At 51.7% G+C, this 21,131-nt stretch overlaps 1 protein-coding gene across 1 annotated transcript; it reads left to right on the forward strand.

The window, feature by feature from the left end:
• The first annotated feature begins 13,962 nt into the window (after positions 1 to 13,962).
• LOC139603732 (olfactory receptor 14J1-like) lies at positions 13,963 to 14,906 on the forward strand. Its single transcript, XM_071454627.1, has one exon. It carries the CDS (start codon positions 13,963 to 13,965, stop codon positions 14,893 to 14,895), a length of 933 nt encoding a protein of 310 aa, XP_071310728.1. The 3' UTR covers positions 14,896 to 14,906.
• The last annotated feature ends 6,225 nt before the right edge of the window (positions 14,907 to 21,131 follow it).

The following is a 21,131-nucleotide window of genomic DNA, read 5'->3' on the forward strand; positions in this document are numbered from 1 at the left end:
TTCTAACGTATATCAGGGTCACTCTGACCAGCTAGAGATCCCGAGATCTCCTAAGAAATATTTTTTGGGTCCTTTTAAATGTTGTTATTTTCTTATAGATGTTCAGCTGTTCTAAGAAGTTACTTGCAAGGTCTCTAGGAGAAGATTTTTTATTAAATAAAGAAGGGGGAGTTGTGGGGGCCAGAGATCCAGCCAGAGAAGAGCTTGCTGTGCTCCCCTGGAGGGCCAACTCCTGACCCATTGACTTTGTGTAGTTAGGGCGAGCAAATATGACCCCCAGATGCCTTTGCAACTTTATGTGGATCCCCCAGTACTCATTGGTCCTTCCTTTTGTGTTCTGCCCCTGAGCCCTTATCCCATTGGTTACCAGTTTTGTCCCGCCCCTTGCCTTCCCTATATAATCCCATTTTTCCCTGGTTCTGAGAGTTTCTGTCCCTGGCTCCCTATGCAGAGTTCCCTGCTCTTAATAAAGGCTTCTTCTCTGTGGAATGCCATGCAGAGCTCCAGCCTTTTTTCTCCATGTCACCTGAAGAAGGAAGCTGAACATCACACGCTGCTCTGGGAGGAGGATGTGCCTGTGCCCCTGAGCTGTCCTTCTTAGGAGGCTCTTCAGGAAGGTTGTGGCACCCTCACCACGGCCACCCTGCCGCCACAGCAAGCAAGAGCCTCAGCAATGCCCTTGTTCCTAGAGGCTGTTCTTGTTCACTTGCTACTGATGAGTAATTTGGGATCACAGCCACCAGGACAGTCCTGGAAGCCCTGGAAGTTACCTGCTGAAATACTCAGCATCAGTCAATTAACAATACAGAGTGCAATACACATACTCCAGCCACATGGCTCTGTCCCATCAGCTTCTCCGTGACTGGATGTGACATGTTTGGGGATTTCTGCTCTTTGGGCATTTGTTTCCTCTTGCATTTCATTGGATTGAGGCAGTTGTTGCATATAGGTTTTGTGGGCAATTTTTTTTCCTCCATAGGGAGAGTAGAAAAGAATACAGGGAGAGTAGAATAGAATACAGCAGCATGCTTAGTTGGTTTATTAAAATCAATGAGTTAGAAAGGAGTAAGCAGCTATGGAACTGAGGGAAAGGGAATATTAATAGACTATGATAAAACACTCCACAGAAAACACAATTATGCTAAAGAGTCTCCTTCTCCTTTTGCAGAAAGGCCCCTCACCGAGGACATAACCAGGGTGGGACAGAAAGCTTCATCAAGAGCTTGTGGGGGGAAAGGGAGTTCTTTGTGTTGTAATGCCTATGGAAATCCTGTGCAGTGACAGAGCTCTTGTAAGAGCTGTAAATTGGTACAATGCCTTCAGGCCTAAATTCAAGCTAGAAGCATGCTCCCAGAGCAGCAACCTTTCTGTCACTGCTCTTGGACTGCAGCTTCAGAAACAGGCAAAACAGACCTCAGCTTAGAAAATCTAAAAGCTCCATTTTGGTTCCTTGATCAGATTCAGGATATACTAGATTGCCAAGCAGTATGGATTCTATTTGCCACCTGTATGCCAGTTGTCTTCTGTTAATTGGGCAGTTTTCCTTATCTCTTCCACAGCCAATCCTCCCTCCAGGGGAGACATCTGCTGATAATGGGCTATTGAATGTCACTGCATGCCTGATAAGAACTACAGCATCCCATTGGGAGATGCTCCGCCCAGAGGGAGGAGCCAAGCATTCCTACCCGGATATAATCTTGAAATTCTGGAACACCAGCACAGCTTCTCCACTGGATTTCCCAGAAGAACAGCAGCTGTCTCTTCCACTGGATCTTCAGAGGAAGACTACACCTTTCTACAGGATCCCTGCTCCAAGAGAACCACACCTGACACTCCAGGAGGGCTGCAGCCACAATTCCAATTGGACTGCTACCAACACCCTGACCCACAGGGTGTCAGGTTGTATTCTGACTCTGTCAGTGCTGTTTTGGTTTACTGCATTGTTTACTTTATCTTTTTATTTTCTTCCCTAATAACTGTTATTCCTGCTCCCATATTTTTACCTGAGAGTCCCCCTTAATTTAAAATTTATGACAATTCAGAAGGAAGGGATTTACATTTTTCCATTTCAAGAAAGGCTCCTGCCTTCCTTAGCAAACACCTGTCTTTCCAAACCAAGACAGAGGAGCCACCTGTGTTAGACATGTAAATACTTAAAAAAAATAAAAGCCTCAAAAAGGCAAAACAGCTTGGTAATTTGTAGAAAGTAACTTTGATCATAAACAAAATGTGTTAATAGATCGGTCTGAAGATGACATTCACAATTTTCCTGGTGATATTGTGCACTGTACTGTAACAGTGGATAGTAGCTGGACATAGCCAGTAGGATAACTGGATATGCTTTTCAAACTTAGTATTCATTGAATTATTCATTGAATTCTCATCCTTCTGTACACTTCAGCTCTTCTGTAAACTTCAGAGACATTTTTTCACAAGCTTCTAACAAGTTACTCTGGATCCATAATTCCTGAGACCAAAGGGAGTCCAAATGCCAAGTGGGATTACTCTTTCTCAAAGCCTGGAGTCACACAGAATGAAGCAGTACTTAAATCACCGTGTGCATCCCATACACATAACAGTCCAGTTACTGACCATCTGCAATAATTTTAAAAAAAATTACCTTCAAGAATAAGCTACAAATAATATCTTGAACCTGTTTAAATTCAGGGGTGGCATTACAATTGCCCTAAAAAATTCTAAGGGCACCTAGTGCTGTTGCAGTAATACAAGAGAACTGTAAGTGTGTATTACTAGTTGTTATTCATATTAGGTAAAAATGGATCAGCTCAGCTTTGCAAAGCAAGAAACAAGTCATGGAGAGTTGAAATGATGGAGTTGGGACAGTGTAGCCAGTCTGCTTTTTGTGAGAGATGCTCTTAAGCAGGGGCAGTAGTAATGTTCTCATCTCCTGTAACTTTGCTCCTTGTGATCTACGATCCACCTCTCCATTTTTTTCTGCTCTTTTTTTTTTTTCTTTATTTCTTCAGCTGAGTACCAAAAGGAAACACAGAACTGCAATGTTGCTACCAAAATAATAGATCTTTTTTTCAAACTAAAAAATACCCAGAGCTTTTAGAAAACACAACAGAAGTGTTGCAAAGCATAAACAATAGAAGATAGTGAAGAGTATTTTGACATTATACTACATCAGCCAAAGAAATGGATAGTAGGGCTTGAGGAACAAGGATAGAAATGAAGTTTTGTTAAAAGGGCTTATTTTGGTCTCTATGTGGTAACTGTCATCACCCTGATGTAAATACTCCACAATCCATTTAAATTTTCCTAAGTTGTATTATTTTGCAATCAGCTATGATTTTTTAAATTTCTTCTGCACCCATAACTGAATGATCTGAGCACAATCTCCAAACAAGACAAATGGTAAAGTAGCAAAGGGCTGCAATAACTGAGCAGCCAACAGGATAAGCCACACTGGCATCTCTTGGCCTTGCCAAATCCTCTGTGAGTGCTTTCGTTTCTTTTCCTCTTTGGTTTAAAATGCAACACATTTTCATTCCTTCTGATGACTCATCTCTGAAAGAAAAAGGCAGTAGCTGTTTTTGGCAGGGTAAGTTGCATTTGCAAATTGGCTCACCTTGTTGGCAGCAGAACTGCATTTTTTCTTATCAAAGCTGCTCATCAGAGTGGGGAGAAGACGCAAAAGGATGAGAGAGGCTGGTGGAGATCGGATGGTGTGAGGATCCAATGGTGCAAAGAGCTGGAAGGTGAAATCCCTTTTCTTGAGTTCAGGGTCATTAGGGAAAGGGAGGGTGTGCCTGAGAGCTCAGTTCTGTCAGCCATATTCACCTAGTAAAAGGTTTTTTTCCTGCACCTGTGTGTGTGGCCAATGCCAAGGGATGGCAGCTCTTTCTGTTGTGGGGGCATTGCAGCCTCCAACTGCAGACTATGCAACCTGAGCTGCATTGAAATGTGTTCTCCAGGGCTCCGTTTTGGGGCTGGTCCTGGTTAACATCTTTATTGATGATCTGGAGGAGGGCACTGAGAGCACCCTCAGTAAATTTGCAGATGCCCAGTTGGGTGGGAGTGTGGATCTGCTGGAGGACGGGAAGGCTCTGCAGTGAGACTTGGACAGACTCGATCAATGGGCCAAGGACAGGGGCGTGAGGTTTCACAAGGCCAAGTGGCACATCCTGCAGGTCACCAGCCGCCTCAGGGTGAGCCAAAGTGTGCCCAAGGGGGCAAGAGGCCAATGGCACCTGGCCTGGATCAGCAGCAGTGTGGGCAGCAGGAGCAGGCAGCGCCTGCCCCTCTGTGCTGGGCACTGCTGAGGCCACACCTCGAGTGCTGTGTCCAGCTCTGGGCCCCTCGGGAAAAAGGACATTGAGGGGCTGAGTGTGGCCAGAGAAGGGCAGCAAGGCTCACAAAGGCTCTAGAAAACATGGCCCATGAGGAGTAGCTGAGGGAGCTGGGTTTTTTCAGTCTGGAGAAGAGGCTCAGGAGGGACCTCACCGCTCTCTCCAACTCCCTGGTAGGAGCGTGCACTGAGGGGCGGCTGTTCTCTTCTGCTGGGCCTGCACTGAGAACCAGAGGAAGTGGCCTCAACTTGAGAGGAAATTCAGGTTAGATTTTAGAAAAAAAAATTCACTGTTCAGGTGTTCAGGCCTGGGAATAGGTTGACCAGAGAGGTGGTGTGAAATACAAAGCTGTGTTTCGTGTCAGGTACAAACAGGCAATGTGTGTATTTGTGAATGCGAAATGTGTGGATCCCAACAATGGGAGAGCTGTAAATTCTAATAATAACTGAGGAAAATAAAGCATGGAAAAAGGCCTTTGAACCTATCTTTTGTTTGCAATTAGCCCTGGTTGATTTACGAGCATTGGAATTAAGGTGTTAAGGATGTTGCTTTTTGCTTGCAGTTAATCCACAAGGAGCTCTGCAATAATAACCTTTTGAAGTATAATTTTAGAATATTACTTGTATCCTTGAAACTATAGCTTTGGAATATATATAAAGGAAATATGCTTATCTCAAGCCCTATGGAAGCAGAGAAAAACAACTTGAGAAAGGAAGATGAACATCACCTCAAGGATTTATGGTTTCAACCAAAGGGAAGCTGGACATCACTGTTGTTAGATTTATATTCTCTGCAATTAAAAGGTGGACCCACATCTGGGGAGCTGGACTCCACCAGATGGGAATCGTCTTTCTTCTATCAGAAACTGAAAGAAGAAAGATGATCCCGCCACCATCTGGGATCCTCCTTTTGAGATACATCCTGAGAAACTAAGATCACAATAGTGTATAGAATTGTGATGGAATAATTTGGAATAAAAATTGCTGATGAGTAAAAAATTGGAAATAGAAACTGCTGAAAAAGCTGATGAGTACCCCTATAAATACCTGTAACCCTCAGCTATCGGTGTGCAGTTGGAGGGAAAACTTCCCCCACTGTACCCAGCGCTGTATTGCTCATACTTTACCATATTAAATAATAAATTGATTGCTGCTTGAATATTGGCCTAGTCAAGCTTCTTATTCATAACAGAAACTAATAATATTTGTAGTACTTTTTGTGCCATTTTTATAATATTTTTCTCTGATAGTGTCAAGGTGGGGGGGCACTTTGGGGGCCGTGGAGACATTTCTGGGACACATTTGGGGCGGTTTTGGGTCTGGGGAGGGAATTCAGAGAGAACTTGAAGGTCTGGAGGACACTTGGGGGAGCCGGGTGAGCACTTGGACGGGGCACTCAGCGATTCTGAGGGACAGTTCAGGGTCCGGGGCAGCACTTGGGGGTCCAGGGGGGCCCTTGGAGGTCAGGGAGGGGAATTCGGCGCCCTTCGGGGTCCGGGCGGGCCCTTGGGGGCTCGAACGGGGCTCTCTGGGGCCCGCGGGGGTGACTGCACTTGTAGGCGCGGGTATCATACGGTTTAACAGGGCTGCGGAGCATCACGGGAATTCGAGGCGCAGCTGCAATGGCTCTCGGAGGCGCTCGGGGCATGACGGGAGATGAAGTCCTGTTTGGAATAGCGCTTTCCTGCGCCGCGGAGCATGATGGGAGCTGTAGTCCCGGAAGTGGTTGGAACGCGGCGTTTGGGGGTCCGGGAAGGCTCTTGGGGGACACTTTTGCGTCCGAGCCGCGAGTTGAGGTCCTCGGGGGGAGCGGAAACGCTTCAGGAGCCCTTGGGGGGAGCTCAGGGAGCTCCAACTGGGCTCTTTAGGGCGCCGGGCAGGGCAGGAGTTTTAGGCGCGGGACTGTGTTCTGAGGGGCTCTGGGGCGGCGGGGGATGAGAGGAGATGAATTCCCAGAAGTGGCTGTACCGGGCATCTGTGGGGTTGGGAGCACTCAGGGGGTCCCGGGACGCTTTTGAGGTGTCCCGAATGGGCGCTGAGGGGGCACTGAGGGATCCTGGAGGGTATGGGGAACACTTATGGGACAGATGGGGGGGGATCCCGGGGTTGTGGAGCGCGGGACATGACAGGCGTTGTAGTCCCGGCTGCAATGGGGCTGTATCCGGTCGCGGGGCATGATGGGAGTTATAGACAAAAAAAAGATGTCGCCCATCTAGGCACCGCCCCCAGACCCAGATCGCTGGTGCTGATTGGCTGTGGTCGGTGATGGGCGGGAGCCTCTGCAAATGGGATGCGGTGGAGGTGGGAACAGCCAAATCACCCACCTCCAGTCTCTCCCAGTACAGCCCATTTCATTCCCAATACAGACCCGCATAAGCCCAGTAAAGCCCAGTTCATCCCAAGTAGAATCCAGTTCAAACCCAGTGCTCCTCCTCCAACCCCTCCCAGTACAGCCCAGTCCCTCCCAATACACCCGAGTTCATTCCCTGTCCCTCCAGTTCCTCCCAATGTCATCCGTGGTATGTCCCAGTGTCCCCTGTCTTCTCTGCAATCACCCCAGTGTCCCCAGTTTGTCCCAGTATCCCCCAGTGTCACTCCAAATATGTCCAGGGTCTCCCACAGCGTTCCCGGTGTTCCCCAGTATGTCCCAGTCCTCCCCAGTATTTCCAAGGACAGTTTAATTTCTCACGGTGGCCGTGGCAGCCAAACCCAGCAGTGGGGTCAGTGCAGTGCCCTTGGCCACAGCCCCTTGCAGTGGCCCAGTGCAGCTTGGGCTGATGATCCACCCTCACAGCTGGCCCAGGGCAGCTCTTCAGTGGCTTTGGTGGCCCCTGGGGCTGGCACACACCTGAGCAGTGTGTCTGTTTGCAGTGGGGAAACTCAGGAGTTTGAGATTGCTTCAAAAAATAAAAAAAGGGAAAACCCCTCAGGCTGGGTGCAGCCAGCTCTCCAAGCAAAGCAGGTCCCAGGGGAGTAAGGACAGACAGGATGGGGCTGGGCAATGTGGAGCAAGGTTGTCCACACTGGGTCAGAGCTCCAGGCACAGCTTGTGTGAGCAGGCCAGAGCTGCTGAGGAGAGACCCTGGGTCAATATCAATCACAGAATGCAGCAATCACCTCTGCTCTAAAGAGAAACAAAATAAAATACATCATTTAAAATAGGAATGTCTGTTTCTGAAAAGTTCTTTGAAATCTTTCTCCATCACTGGACTAAGAAAACTTTAATGACCCTCTCAGGGCTTTGGTGTTGTTTACATCAAAATCAGTCCCTGAGAGTGTCTTCAAAAAACTTATCAAGAACTCAAAATTAAATTGAAACTCCAAAAGTTTCTTGAAGTTTTAATGGCTCCCACTGAGGGACACGACTGGGGAAGTGTCCCCAGGTTCCAGTTAGAGCAGAACCCTGGAGGCAGTGATGACAGCTGGGGACAAACAAGGCCAAGGTGTCTCTGGTGCTGAGCAGAGCTGGATGTGTTTGAGGAATGCAAATGGCCAAGGCCTGAGCCCCAGGGCCTGGCCAGGCAGATCCTGTCCCTCCCTCCTTGCTCAGGGCTCTTGCCGGGATGGGCACTGGCATGTGGGGATGTGCAATGCCAAGGGCAGGAGCATGGGGCGGCCCCTGCCAGGCTGCTGAGCAGGGACAAGGAGGCCATGAGGCCCCAGGCCTGCAAGGGTCACTTGTCTCCTGCTCCTGCCTCAGGCCCAGGCCCAGCAGCCATGGCCAAAGTGCTGCCCAAGTTGGCTCTGGCAGGGCTGTCTTGCAGCTGCTGTCCATGCCTGTGCCCTGTGCAGCCCAGGCTGTCCTACGGTGTCCCTGCCCTGCGCCTCTGTCCCTGCAGGCTGTTGGCATCCCCCGGCTGCCCCACCTGGCTGGGCCCTTCCTTTGCTGACAGCTCTGCCTCCTGCCTGCCTCTGCCTGCCCACACAAAGCCTGGGGCTGATACCAAAAGGGTTCATTCCATTTTTACCCTGCCTGGGAACTTTCAGCACAGGAACAAGGCATGCAGGGGCTGCTTTCCCAGCAAGGACGCTTGGAAGAGAAGAAGAAGACATCTGGCTCAAGGGTGCTGGGGTAGAGTAAACAAGGAGTGAATCTGGGAACTTGGCGTGGGTTTTATGGAAATGGGTAAGTTGTAATTCACATTTAGTGACTGTATATAAGCAACACACTGGTAGAATTACATCTCCATGTAAGTTTTGGAATTATCCCACACCAGACCTTAGGCCTGAATAAATGATGCCCTCTTTAATAGCAAATGAGTTTTATGGAGCCTTATTCTGATATTTCAGAGATTTGGTGACAGCAGGGCCTCACAGAACCATGGAGTCAGCTGTGGCACTGTGCTGTCTCATGGAACAAAGGGTCCATTGTGACACAGCAGAACCCCATTGTTTTGGTTTAGAGCAAATTTGGGAGCGAATCTCTAAAGGGGCTCCGTTAGGAAAGTAAATTTAATCGGCTCTTCCCTCCAACCGGTCCAGGAGAAAATACTTTTTTGGAGAAGAGTGGAAGAAAACTGTTTATTAAACAATAAAACTTAAACAATATTGATTAATAAAACTTTTTGCTGCTCTAAAAGAGATGACAAACTGAGAAAGTCCCTTCCCCGGGTCGCAGCTCAGCTCATTTAGTCTCTGATCAGTCCCTCCAGTGCTGGAAATGCCACGGCCCAGGCCTGGCCTGGTGGGCTACAGGTGCAGCTGCTGGTGCTCTGCTGGGTGTTCAGTTTAGAGCAGGTTTCAAGAGGTCTAAAGAAAAGGGAAAAAACTACAGTCCAGGGAACTTCTTTGCTTCAGCTAGCTAAACTAACTAAAGATAAAAAAGAGCTCTGTCTCGCTGTCTGTCCATCTGCAGCCAACACAGTCTAGGAGCAGGAATGTGGAGGAGTGAGAGCAGTGTCTGGAAAAAAAACTGTGCACTTCTCTCCCCTCTTCACTGCGGATCCAAGGAGACCATTGGGACTGAGGAACCCCATGGAACCAGGAGTCCATTGTTCCACTGTGGGACCCTGTGGAACCAAGGGGAGCACAGTGACATTGCGGGGCCTCATGGAGCAATGGAGACTGTTCTGACACTTTGGGACCCACTGAAACCAAGGGGCCATTAAAGCATGGCAGGGCCTGGTGGAATCAAGGGGACTGCAGAGAACACTGTGGGTGTCCATGGGATGATGGGTCCATTCTGACACCGTGGAACCAAGGATACCATTGTGACACTCTAGGCATCATGGAACCAAAGGTCCATTGTGACACGGCAGGGCCTCATGGAACCATGGAGGCCATTTTTACACTTGGAGGCCTAGTGGAACCAGAGGGCCATTGTGGCACTTCAGAGCCTTGTGGAGCCATGGGGACCATAGTGACACTGTGGGGCTCTGTGAAACCAATGCTCTGTTGTGACACTGCAAGGCCTTATGGGATCATGGAGACCATTGTGATACTGCAAGGCCTCATGGAAGCAAGGAACCATTGTGACACTATGGAGTCTTGGCAGGCCAAGGGGCAGCTGTCACACTGTGTGGCACCAAGGAGTCCATTGTGACACTCCAGGGCCCCATGGAACTAAGGAGCCATGGAACAGTGCAGGACCCCATGGAACCAAAGGTCCATTGGGACATTTTGGGGCCTCATGGGATCCTGGAGTCCATGATGATGCTTGGAGGCCTCGTTGAATCCAGGGGCTCTGCAGGGCCTCATGGAACCAAGGAGACCCTTCTGACATTGTGAGTCCCCATGGAACCAAGGGTCCATTGTGACACCGTGGCACCAAGGAGACCCCTGTGACACTGCAAGGCCTCATGGAAGCAAGGGACCATTGTGACATCTGGAGCCCCATGGAAACAAGGGGCCAGTGTGACACATCTGGGCCTCATGGAACCAAGGATCCAATATGACACCACCACTGTGACACTGCAGGGCCCCATGGATCCAAGGGAACAGGGAACAGGTCTGGTTGGCTTGGCCTGACTGGCCCAACTGCCCTTGGCATGTTGAGGGTCTCTTCTCATGTACCCCTGAAACCCTGGGGCTCTGGGCTTTCCTTCAAATGGAAAAGAACTGCCCTTCTCATTCATACATCCATGGCTAAAATGGGATTCCCTCTCCAAAATTCCCAATATCCAGGGATTGCTCCCAGACAAAAGCTGCCATTACCAACAAGTCTGGCTGACCTTGTCTTCCTGAGAGCTGAGTCTCACCTGCCTTCAAACACTGGGGTTCTGTGCTTTCCTTCCTATGGAAAAGAACAATCCCTCTGGCACAGGCACCCATGGCCAAAACTGGTACTTGTCCTCCAAAATTCCTACATACAAGGGTTTTTTCTCCTAGACAAGATCTCCCAGTACAGACAGGTCTAGCTGGCCTTGGCTTCTGGTGGTTGCCTCTATTCTGTCCTGAAACACTGGGGCTCTGCCCTTTCCATCCTAAGGGAAAAGAACCATCCTTCTTCTCCAGGTGCTCATGGCTGAAATTGGGATTCCTCCTCCAAAAGTCCTATATCCAGTGATGGCTCCTACACAAAAGCTCCCATTACAGACAGGTCTGGCTGGCCTTGGTCTCTGGTGCCTGCAGTTCATCAGCCCCTGAAGCACTGGGGCTCTGTGCTTTCCTTCCTATGGAAAAGAATCTTCTTATTCCTCCACGGCCAAAATTGCTACTCTTCCTAAAATGTTCACTACATGAAGGGTTTCTCCCAGACAAAACCTGCCAGCTCTGGCTGGTGTTGTGGGCTCTGATGGCCACCTGTCATCTACCCCTGAAATACTGGGGCTCTCTGCCTTCGTTCCAATGGAAATGGAACAGTCTTCTTGTCCCAGGGCTGTGGCCAAATTTGAGATTTGGCCCCTAAATTCCATATATCCAAGGATAGCTCCCAACCAAAAGCTTCCAGGAGAGACAAGTTTGGCTGGCTTGGCCTCCCAAGGGCTGCTTCTCATCTACCATCAAACCCTGGGGCTCTCTGCTTTCCTTCAGATGGAAAAGAAACAGCCTTTTCATCAAGGGACCAGTGGCCAAAACTTGTATTCTACCTCCCAAATTCTGTGTATGCAAGGAATTCTCTCAGGCACAAGCTGCTATTCCATAAAGGTCTGGCTTGCCTTGGCCCTTGGTGGCTGCTGCTCATCTGCCCCTGAAACACTGGGCCTCTGCTTTCCTTCCAATGGAAAAGAATCATTGTTCACATCAAAGTGCCCATGGGCAAATCTGGAATTGGGCCTAAAAAAATCTATCTATCCAAGGATTGCTCCATGGCAAAAGCAGCCAGGACACACAGGTCTGACTGGTCTTGTCCTGAGGTGATTTTCTTAGACTATGAGCAGAATGTTTTCATTTGCCAACACCTTGGAGAGGACCCAGAGATTTCCAATGTGGGGTTTGGACACCACAAGCACATGAGCACAATATAGGGACAAAGCAGCTCTGTACTCAGTGGGGTGGAGAATGAGGACAGCAGAGGAGAGCCCTGGGAGGGATTGAAGGGTGGTTTCAGAGATGGTGGATCCTTTTGACATAGTAGAGAACAGACAGAGAAAGAAAGAATTAATGCAAAGGGCAGATAGGGAGGGCCAGACAGGACCCAAAGAGAAATTAATTTCCCTCTCAGGGCAAGGCTGTGAGGCAACACATCCCCCAGAAGGAGCCTGGGCCAGGGCAAGGCTCTGTGTGGGCAGGCAGAGGCAGGCAGGAGGCAGAGCTGTCAGCAAAGGAAGGGCCCGGCCAGGTGGGGCAGCCGGGGGATGCCGACAGCCTGCAGGGACAGAGGCGCAGGGCAGGGACACCGTAGGACAGCCTGGGCTGCACAGGGCACAGGCATGGGCAGCAGCTGCAAGACAGCCCTGCCCATCCAACTTGGGCAGCACTTTGGCCATGGCTGCTGGGCCTGGGCCTGAGGCAGGAGCAGGAGACAAGTGACCCTTGCAGGCCTGGGGCCTCATGGCCTCCTTGTCCCTGCTCAGCAGCCTGGCAGGGGCCGCCCCATGCTCCTGCCCTTGGCATTGCACATCCCCACATGCCAGTGCCCATCCCGGCAGGAGCCCTGAGCAAGGAGGGAGGGACAGGAAGTGCCTGGCCAGGCCCTGGGGCTCAGGCATTGGCCCTTGGCATTCCTCAAACACATCCAGCTTTGCTCAGCACCAGAGACACCTTGGCCTTGTTTGTCCCCAGCTGTCATCACTGCCTCCAGTGTTCTGCTCTAACTGGAACCTGGGGACAATTTCTCAGTAGTGTCCTTCAGTGGGACCTGTTAAAACTTGAAGAAACTTCAGAGTTTCAATTTAATTTTGAGTAGTTGAGAAGTTTTTGACGATACTCTCAGGGACTGAGTCTGATGTAAACAACACCAAATCCCCAAGAGGCTCATTAAAGTCCTTGTGCTGTGTCTGTGCTGCTGAGCTTTAAAGGAACAGCTCTTCCCAGGGCCAGCTCCTCTCCCAGCCCAGCAGGGCTGAGGGCTCTGCCTGCAGGCACTGAGGGCACAGGAGCCAGGCAGAGACAGGCTGAAGGCAATCAGGATTGGGAAGACATTGAGCTGAGACTCCACCTGGGGAAAGATCTTCACAGCCCTGTGCATGGTGAGTTTGTGGGTGCAGGGACGGCTGCAGGGGCTGAAGCTGGGGCTGCAGCCAGGGCTGCCCAGGGCTGTCCTGCAGAGCAGCTCCTGCAGCCCTCAGGGCTCTTGGCCAGCCCAGGGCATGTGCCACCTGCCAGGGGCAGCTCTCAGCCTGCCTGGCAGCTCCCCATGGATGCTGCAGGGGAGAAGTTCCAGGTGCAAGGAGCCACCCCCATCAGGGCAGATTCCTCCTGCTCTGGAGATGGTGCTGCATGGCCAGGGCTGCTCTCAGCTTTCTCCTAAAGGGAAGGGAAAGGGGCTGTCAGCTTTGGCTGTGTCCCTGAGCCTCCTGCACTGTCAGCCTGGGCATCAGCAGATGGGCCTCAGATCTCCCTCAGAAAGTGCCTCCTCAGCCTCCTCTCCCTACAGACAGCAGCAGCAGCACCTTGGCTTGCAGCATCTCTGTTTGTCTGGCCTGCCCTTAAGGCCCTGCTGCCAGGGAGATGCCCCTGGGCAGTGCCCTGTGCTGGGAGGGGTCTGCAGGGCAGAGCTGAGCCTCCAGGGCTGGGCTGGGCTCTGGCAGCACTGGCAGGGACAGGGCTTGGATAGAGAGAAACAGCTCCCAGCAGGCACAACTCCAGGCAGCAGAGAGCCAGAGCAACCCTTGATATCCCATCCTGTCCAGCTGCACAGGGAAAGAGAGAAGCATTTGGAGAAAATTATTTTTAACCTGGAGAATTCAAAAAGTCCACTTTTTTTTCAAGAAAGGTTTATGAGTGATCATGCTGAAATAGAGAGAGGAAAAATGAACAAAGGGTACCACTGTGGGACCAGCAGGTCTGACTTCACTGAGGCACCGGGAGCCCTCTTTTCCCTCAGGTCGCCCCAGTATTCAGGCTGAGTGCAATGCTGAAGATAAAGCAGTGACTCAGAAGGAGCAGAAACACAAAATCAAAATAAAGAAATTTAGCAAATTTCCTTCAAAATAAGATAAATAATATTGAGGGGAATCTTAATAAAAGAGCATAGGATGAACTCAAGGAACTCTGTCTCAGCTTGGTAATGTCTTGTTTGAACAGTCCAACAGGGACAGAGTGAAGGAATGTCCAACAGCAGCTCCATCAGGCACTTCCTCCTGCTGGCACTGGCAGACACGCGGCAGCTGCAGCTCCTGCACTTCTGCCTCTTGCTGGGCATCTCCCTGGCTGCCCTCCTGGGCAACGGCCTCATCATCAGCGCCGTAGCCTGCGGCCACCACCTGCACACGCCCATGTTCTTCTTCCTGCTCAACCTGGCCCTCAGCGACCTGGGCTCCATCTGCACCACTGTCCCCAAAGCCATGCACAATTCCCTCTGGGACACCAGCACCATCTCCTACTCAGGATGTGCAGCACAGGTGTTTTTCTTTCTCTTCTTTATGTCAGCAGAGTTTTCCCTCCTGACCATCATGTGCTATGACCGCTACGTGTCCATCTGCAAACCCCTGCACTACGGGACCCTCCTGGGCAGCAGAGCTTGTGCCCACATGGCAGCAGCTGCCTGGGCCAGTGCCTTTCTCAATGCTCTGCTGCACACAGCCAATACATTTTCCCTGCCCCTGTGCCATGGCAATGCCCTGGGCCAATTCTTCTGTGAAATCCCACAGATCCTCAAGCTCTCCTGCTCACACTCCAAACTCAGGGAACTTGCACTTCTTACTATTATTGCCTGTTTAGCTTCTGGATGTTTTGTGTTCATGGTTTTCTCCTATGTGCAGATCTTCAGGGCCGTGCTGAGGATCCCCTCTGAGCAGGGACGGCACAAAGCCTTTTCCACCTGCCTCCCTCACCTGGCTGTGGTCTCCCTGTTCCTCAGCACTGCCATTTTTGCCAACCTGAAGCCCCCCTCCATCTCGTCCCCATCCCTGGATCTGGCAGTGTCAGCTCTGTACTCGGTGGTGCCTCCAGCCCTGAGCCCCCTCATCTACAGCCTGAGGAACCAGGAGCTCAAGGCTGCAATCTGGAGACTGATGAGTGGATGGTTTCACAAATATTAAACCGCTGGCCAATTTCTGCAAGTCAAATGTAAAAAAAAAAAATCCTTGATAGTACTTGTTCATTTTATTTTGGAGCTTCTTTTTTATTGTTTTAGTTTTTAATATTGTCCACAAAGCAAGGTCCTTTTTTCTGCCATTTCTTATTTTGTTTCTCTCCACCTTTACCGTGACCCACTGACTGTGTCAATGAGGAGTTTTGCTCTCAGTGGCTTTAAATGAACTAAAGGATCTCCCAGCAAAGTTTTCACCAGAGACCCCCCTTTAGTTGCCTTCTCTGGAGCTGCAGCAGCAATGTCTGTGTGCAGAGCTGGGGCAGATCAGGGCTGGCCCAGCAGCTGTGCCCAGCAGCAGCAGCAGCACTTGGTGTTGCCAGTGCTGCTGCCGTGGCCCTGCCCCGCTGCCCTGGTGGCCCTGGTTTTGCTGCAGGGCCTGAGTGCTCTCGGGGCCGGGCACAGCCCTGGGGGTGGCAGTGCCGGGGCTGCAGCAGGGACAGGCCATGGGCACTGCTGGGGCAGCGCTGACGCCTCAGCCCAGGGCCTGGGGGCTCCAGGCTCCTTGCCCAGGCTCTCTCAAGAGCACGGCCAGGCCAATGCTCAGCACAGAAAAGCCCCGTGAGCAGCCCCAGGCTGGCCGTGGGCAGGCTGGGGGCAAACAGCATGGCTGGGGCTCTGCAAGGGCCCTGGGGCAGACGGGAAGGAGCAGCAGAGCAGGGGCTGATCCATGCCCAGTGCGCTGCACAGCCCAGGGCAGCGTCCCAGAGCATCCTCATGCAGCTGCCAACAACATCCCCCCTCTGCAGCCCTGGCCTCTCCCCCAGCTCACACAGGTGCCCCATCCTTGAAGGCACAGACACGGCAGCACTGGCTCAGCAGCCCCTGTTTGCATTGCACACAGCAGGGGGAGCACCCCCATGCTGTTGCTGTGGGGACATGAACCTGAGGGAGCACAAACGCCATCAGCCCCTGGGGCCAGCAAGGGCTGGGGGACACCAGGGAAACCACTCAGCTTTGTCCTGGCCTCTGCAGTCAGCCAGAAAGTTTGTTCCCATCAGCTGGGAGTTTCCTGTGCCACTGCAGACGCTGTTGCTCAGAGCCAGGGCTGCCTGGCAGCCACCCCCAAACTGCCCTGAGCATTTCCTTGGCTTCACCTTTGCTTTCTTTCCTCTTCCTGATCCAGATTTCTTCCTATTTCCCATCACTGTTCCCTCCCCTGCAAACAGCCCATCCCTGGTTGCCCTTTCCTCTCTGGCCCCACTCCCCATTGCAGTTCCTGGCTTGGCCCCATGGGAACGTCCCTTGGGCAGCAGGATCATCCTACAAGTGCTGCAGGAATTGTCTGCAGGCTCCTGCAGTGCCTGCTGCTGCTCCCTTGCCAGAGCCACCCCAGGCCAGGGGGGCACATCTGGCTCTGGGGCTCCCTGTTCTGGGCAGTGAGGAGGGGCTGCAGAGGCTCTGCAGGACTGACAGGATGGGCTTTGGGGCTGCCAGGAGAAGCTGAGGGACCTGGGCTGCTGGAGCTGCTGAAGAGGAGGCCCAGGGCTCCTCCTGCACCTGCTCCAAGGGTGGTTCCAGAGAATCACAGAATCAGCAAGGCTGGAAAAGACCTTGGAGATCATCAAGTCCAACCTGAGCCCTGACACCACCGTGTCTCCCTGAGCCTCCTTTTTTCCACAATAAACAACCCCAGCTCCCTCAGCCACTCCTCACAGGACGTGTTCCAGACCCCTCACCAGCCTTGTTGCCCTTCTCTGGACACACTCCAGCCCCTCCATGGCCTTCCTAAATTGGGGGCCCAGAACTGGACACAGCACTCGAGGTGTGTCCTCACCAGTGCTCAGTACAGGGGAAGAATCCCTGCCCTGCTCCTGCTGGCCACACCATTCCTAATCCAGGCCAGGAGCCATTGGCCTTCTTGCCCACCTGGGCACACAGCTGCCTCATGTCCAGCCTGCTGTCCATCATTGCCCCAGGTCCCTTTCTGCCTGGCCGCTGTCCAGCCCCTCTGTCCCCAGCCTGTAGCGCTGCAGGGGTTGTTGTGGCCAAAGTGCAGGAGCCAGCACCTGGTCTTGTTCAACCTCACCTTGTTGGATTTGGGCCCTGGATCCAGCCTGTCCAGGTCCCTCTGCAGAGCCCTCCTACCCTCCAGCAGATCCACACTCACACCCAGCTTGGTGTCATCTGCAGATTGGCTGATGCTGGACTCAGTCCCCTCATGCAGATCATCAGTGCAGATATTGAAATCCACGCTGGCTGGCTCTGATCCCTGGGCCATCCTGTGGGTGCCCTGTGATGGCACTCAGGGTGATCTGTTCCATAACCTTGCCGGGCACCCAGGTCAGGCTGACAGGCCTGGAGTTCCCCAGCTCCTCCTTCCAGCCCTTCTTGGGGATGGGCTCACATTGGCACCTCCAGTGCTCTGGGACCTCTCTGCTGAGCCAGCACTGATGGTAAATGATGGAGAGCAGCTTGGGGAGCTCATCCACAGCTCCCTCATCCCCCTGGGATGGATCCCATCTGCTCCCAGAGACACCTGTGAGCATCTGAATGGCTCAGCAGGTCCCCAGCTGCTTCCTCTTGGATTACAGGGGGCTGTTCTTCTGCCTGTGCCATCTACAGCTCAGGAGAACACTTGCCCTGAGGACAAGTTGACTTATTGTTGGAAACTGAGGCAAAGAAGGGGTTAAGTACCTCAGCCTTTTCCTCAGCTTTGGTTACCATATCCCCCCAATAAGGAATGGAGGTGTTCCTCTTCACCCCTTTGCCATTAATGCATTCATAAAAAATATTTTTAATATTCTTCAAAGAAGTGGCCAGCAACTATTATGCTTTCACCTCTCTAATTTTCTTTCTGCATTGTCTTGGTTTGGAATGACAGGTGTCTGGTAAGGAAGGCAGGAGCCTCCCCTGAAATGGAAAATGTAAATCCCTTCCCTCCAAATTGTTATCAATTTTGAATTAAGGGGACTCTCAGGCAAAAATATGGAAGCAGGAATAACAGTTCCTTATTAGGAAAGAAAATAAAAAGATAAAATAAACAATGCAGTAAACCAAAACAACACTGACAGAGTCAGAACTCAACCTGACACCCTGTGGGTCAGGGTGTTGGTAGCAGTCCAATTGGAATTGTGGCTGCAGCCCTCCTGGAGTGTCAGGTGTGGTTCTCTTGGAGCAGGGATCCTGTAGAAAGGTGTAGTCTTCCTCTGAAGATCCAGTGGAAGAGGAAGCTGCTGTTCTTCTGGGAAATCCAGAGGAGAAGCTGTGCTGGTGTTCCAGAAACTCAGATTATATCCAGGTAGGAGTGCTTGGCTCCTCCCTCTGGGCGGAGCATCTCCCAATGGGATGCTGTAGTTCTTATCAGTCATGCAGTGGCATTCAATGGCCCATTATCAGCAGATGACCCCTGGAGGGAGGAGTGGTTATGGAAGAGATAAGGAAAACTGCCCACTTAACAGAAGAAAACTGCCATAGAGATGGCAAATAGAATCCATCTTGCCTTGCACTCTGGGACATGCATGACGTAACAACATCCTAAAACACTTCCTGAGTTGCCTGCCCCTCTGTGCAAAGATGATGCACCCTCTTTTTTCCCTTGAGTTCCTGGAAAATGCTCCATGTCCAGCCAGGCCAGTCCTTTTCCTTGCTAGTTCACTTTTTGGGTCAAAGGGACAGGCTGTTCCTGCTCTTTCAAGATTTCTTTCTTGAAGGGCATCCATCCTTCCTGGAATCTTTTGTTTTAAAAGGACTGTTTCACTTTAAAAAATCAGCACCTGATTTGGTACTTGCCAAATCTACATCCTCATAGGCTGAAGTCTGCTCTTACAAGTCCAGTGCAGAAGATTTGTTGATGCCTCTTTTTTCACAGAATGTGTAAAAACTCAATAATTTCATGGTCACTGTGTCCCAGGGAGCCTCTGACCACCACATCTCCCTCCAGCCCTTCTCTGTTTGTGACCAGCAGGAGACAGAGCTTTCCTTGGCAGTGGGAATTGCAGGAAACCTCCTCAATGCGCAGCTTGGAAGGTTCAGGCTGGAGCTGAGGAGAAAGCAAAGTCCCTCACAGGGCAGAATGTTGGTGCTGGAGGTGTGGCAGCGTGAGGCTGGGCCATGGCCGGGCTCTGTGTGCCAGGAGCCGGCAGCGCTGGGTGCAGGGAGCCCAGGGAGGGCACAGAAACGCTGGGTGAGAAATGCTGGGGGACAGCGAGATGGGCGAGTGCAGCCGGCCAGGGCAGAGGAGCAGCACGCTCAGGGGCCACAGCCTGCAGGACAGATGGCCAAGGGCTGGGCAGGGCTGGCAGGGCCACAGGCACCCAGGCCTTTGTCCCCTGGGCTCGGGCAGCGCCTCTGGAGTCCCCACAGGAGGAACTTTCCTGGCAGGGGCTGCACTTTGCTTCTCCCTCGGCCTCCCTGGGGAGGCTGGCAGGGGCTGCAGGTTGATGCCATTTGTCCTTGCTGCCCCTCACATCCCCCTGGCCCACCAAGAGCCCCGAGGCAGCCGTGAGGGACAGGCCCTGCTGGCCCAGGCTGGGCTCAGGCCTTGGCCTTTCTGCTTCCTGCAGCCAAGCCAGGCCTTGCTCAGCACTGCAGTTCCCTGCTCAGAGCCTTGGGCTCCCTGCAATCCTGGCCTCAAGGATCTGCTCTCACCAGACCCTGGGCAGCCTTTGGCCCTCCCTGCCCTCACTGGGGCCCAGCCATGCTCCAAGGCACTTGGAGTTTTGCTGCTGACTCCTTGAGCAGCTTCTTCATCCTTCTCTCCGTTCCTGAGGCTCCTGGACCCAGCCCCAAATCCACCGTGGGGCTGATTAAAATACAGAAAGACCTCAGGACTTCTATGTCTCCCTTCCATTGTTTTCCATTCTCTAGGGACTGAGCAGTGTTTGGAGTCAGTTTGGAGTTCTGTTCAGGAGGGAGATTCCAAAGTGCACATCATGGTTTTTGGTATTAGTCAAGGAAATATTTTTTTACTTTTATTTTCAGAGAAGAGGTGACAGAACCATTCACCAGGTGATCTTGATGGTGAATGTCTCCTCAGGAGGTCTAGCCATGGAGAAGAATGAGCCCCTTGCAGGCTGAGCCTGTTTGGACAACCTGCTCCTCACCCCACACCTCACCATGTCTGACAACACCCACCTGGGACTGGCATCCAAACATAGAAAAAACAAATTTAAGCATTTTAGCATTTTTCCTTATAAATAAAATTGTATTAATAATAAATTATTATAATATTATTCTAATATATGATAGTATTAGACAATATTTTTGTTACCTAATTTTTATATTTATATTAAAAAATTGATACGTTTTTAGCAACCAAGAAAATTATTGGTCATTGGTTCTAAGGAACACAATTCCCTTCATCAATTAATCAATTTCTATAGGCTATTTATTTCTTCCGCTTTATAGTAAATAGTAATATTTGTAGTCCTTTTGGCATAATTTTTATTATCTTTTTCACCGATAGGGTCAAAGGGGGGCCACTTCGGGGTCCCTGGAGCCATTTCTTGGGCACATTTGGGGAAGTTTTGGGTCTGGGGAGGGAATTCAGAGAGAACTTGAGGGTCTGGAGGACACTTGGGGGAGCCGGTGGGAACTTGGACGGGGCACTCAGGGATTCTGAGGGACAGTTCGGAGTCCGGGGCAGCACTTGGGGGTCTAGGGGGGCCCTTGGAGGTCAGGGAGGGGAATTTGGGGCCCTTCGGGGTCGGGGCAGGCCCTTAGGGGGCTCGAACGTGGCTCTCTGGGGCGCGGGGGGTGATGGGAGTTGTAGGCGCGGGTCTAATACGGTTTAACGGGGCCGCGGAGCATCACGGGAGTTCGAGGCGCAGCTGCAATGGCTCCCGGAGGGGCACGGGGCATGACGGGAGATGAAGTCCCGGCTGGAATAGCGCTTTCCTGCGCCGCGGAGCATGATGGGAGCTGTAGTCCCGGAAGTGGTTTGAACACGATGTTTGGCGTCCGGGAAGGTTCTTGGGGGACACTTTTGCGTCCGAGCCGCGACTTAAGGTCCTCGGCGGGAACGTAAACGGCTCGCGAGCCCCTGGGGGGAGCTCGGGGAGTTCTAATCAGGTTCTTTAGGGCGCGGGGCAGGGCAGGAGTTTTAGGCGCGGGACTGTGTTCTGAGGGGCTCGGGGGCCGCGGGGGATGAGAGGAGATGAATTCCCAGAAGTGGCTGTACCGGGCATCTGTGGGGTTGGGAGCACTCAGGGGGTCCGGGGACGCTTTTGAGGGGCCCGAATGGGC

The sequence above is a fragment of the Agelaius tricolor genome, unplaced genomic scaffold (assembly GCF_023055355.1).
Source record: "Agelaius tricolor isolate 1412-34295 unplaced genomic scaffold, bAgeTri1.0.p SCAF_40, whole genome shotgun sequence".
Lineage (NCBI taxonomy): Eukaryota > Metazoa > Chordata > Aves > Passeriformes > Icteridae > Agelaius > Agelaius tricolor.

Coding starts and splice junctions, on each gene's coding strand:
- LOC139603732 (XM_071454627.1), top strand. CDS start 13,963: ATGTCCAACAGCAGCTCCATCAGGCACTTCCTCCTGCTGGCACTGGCA.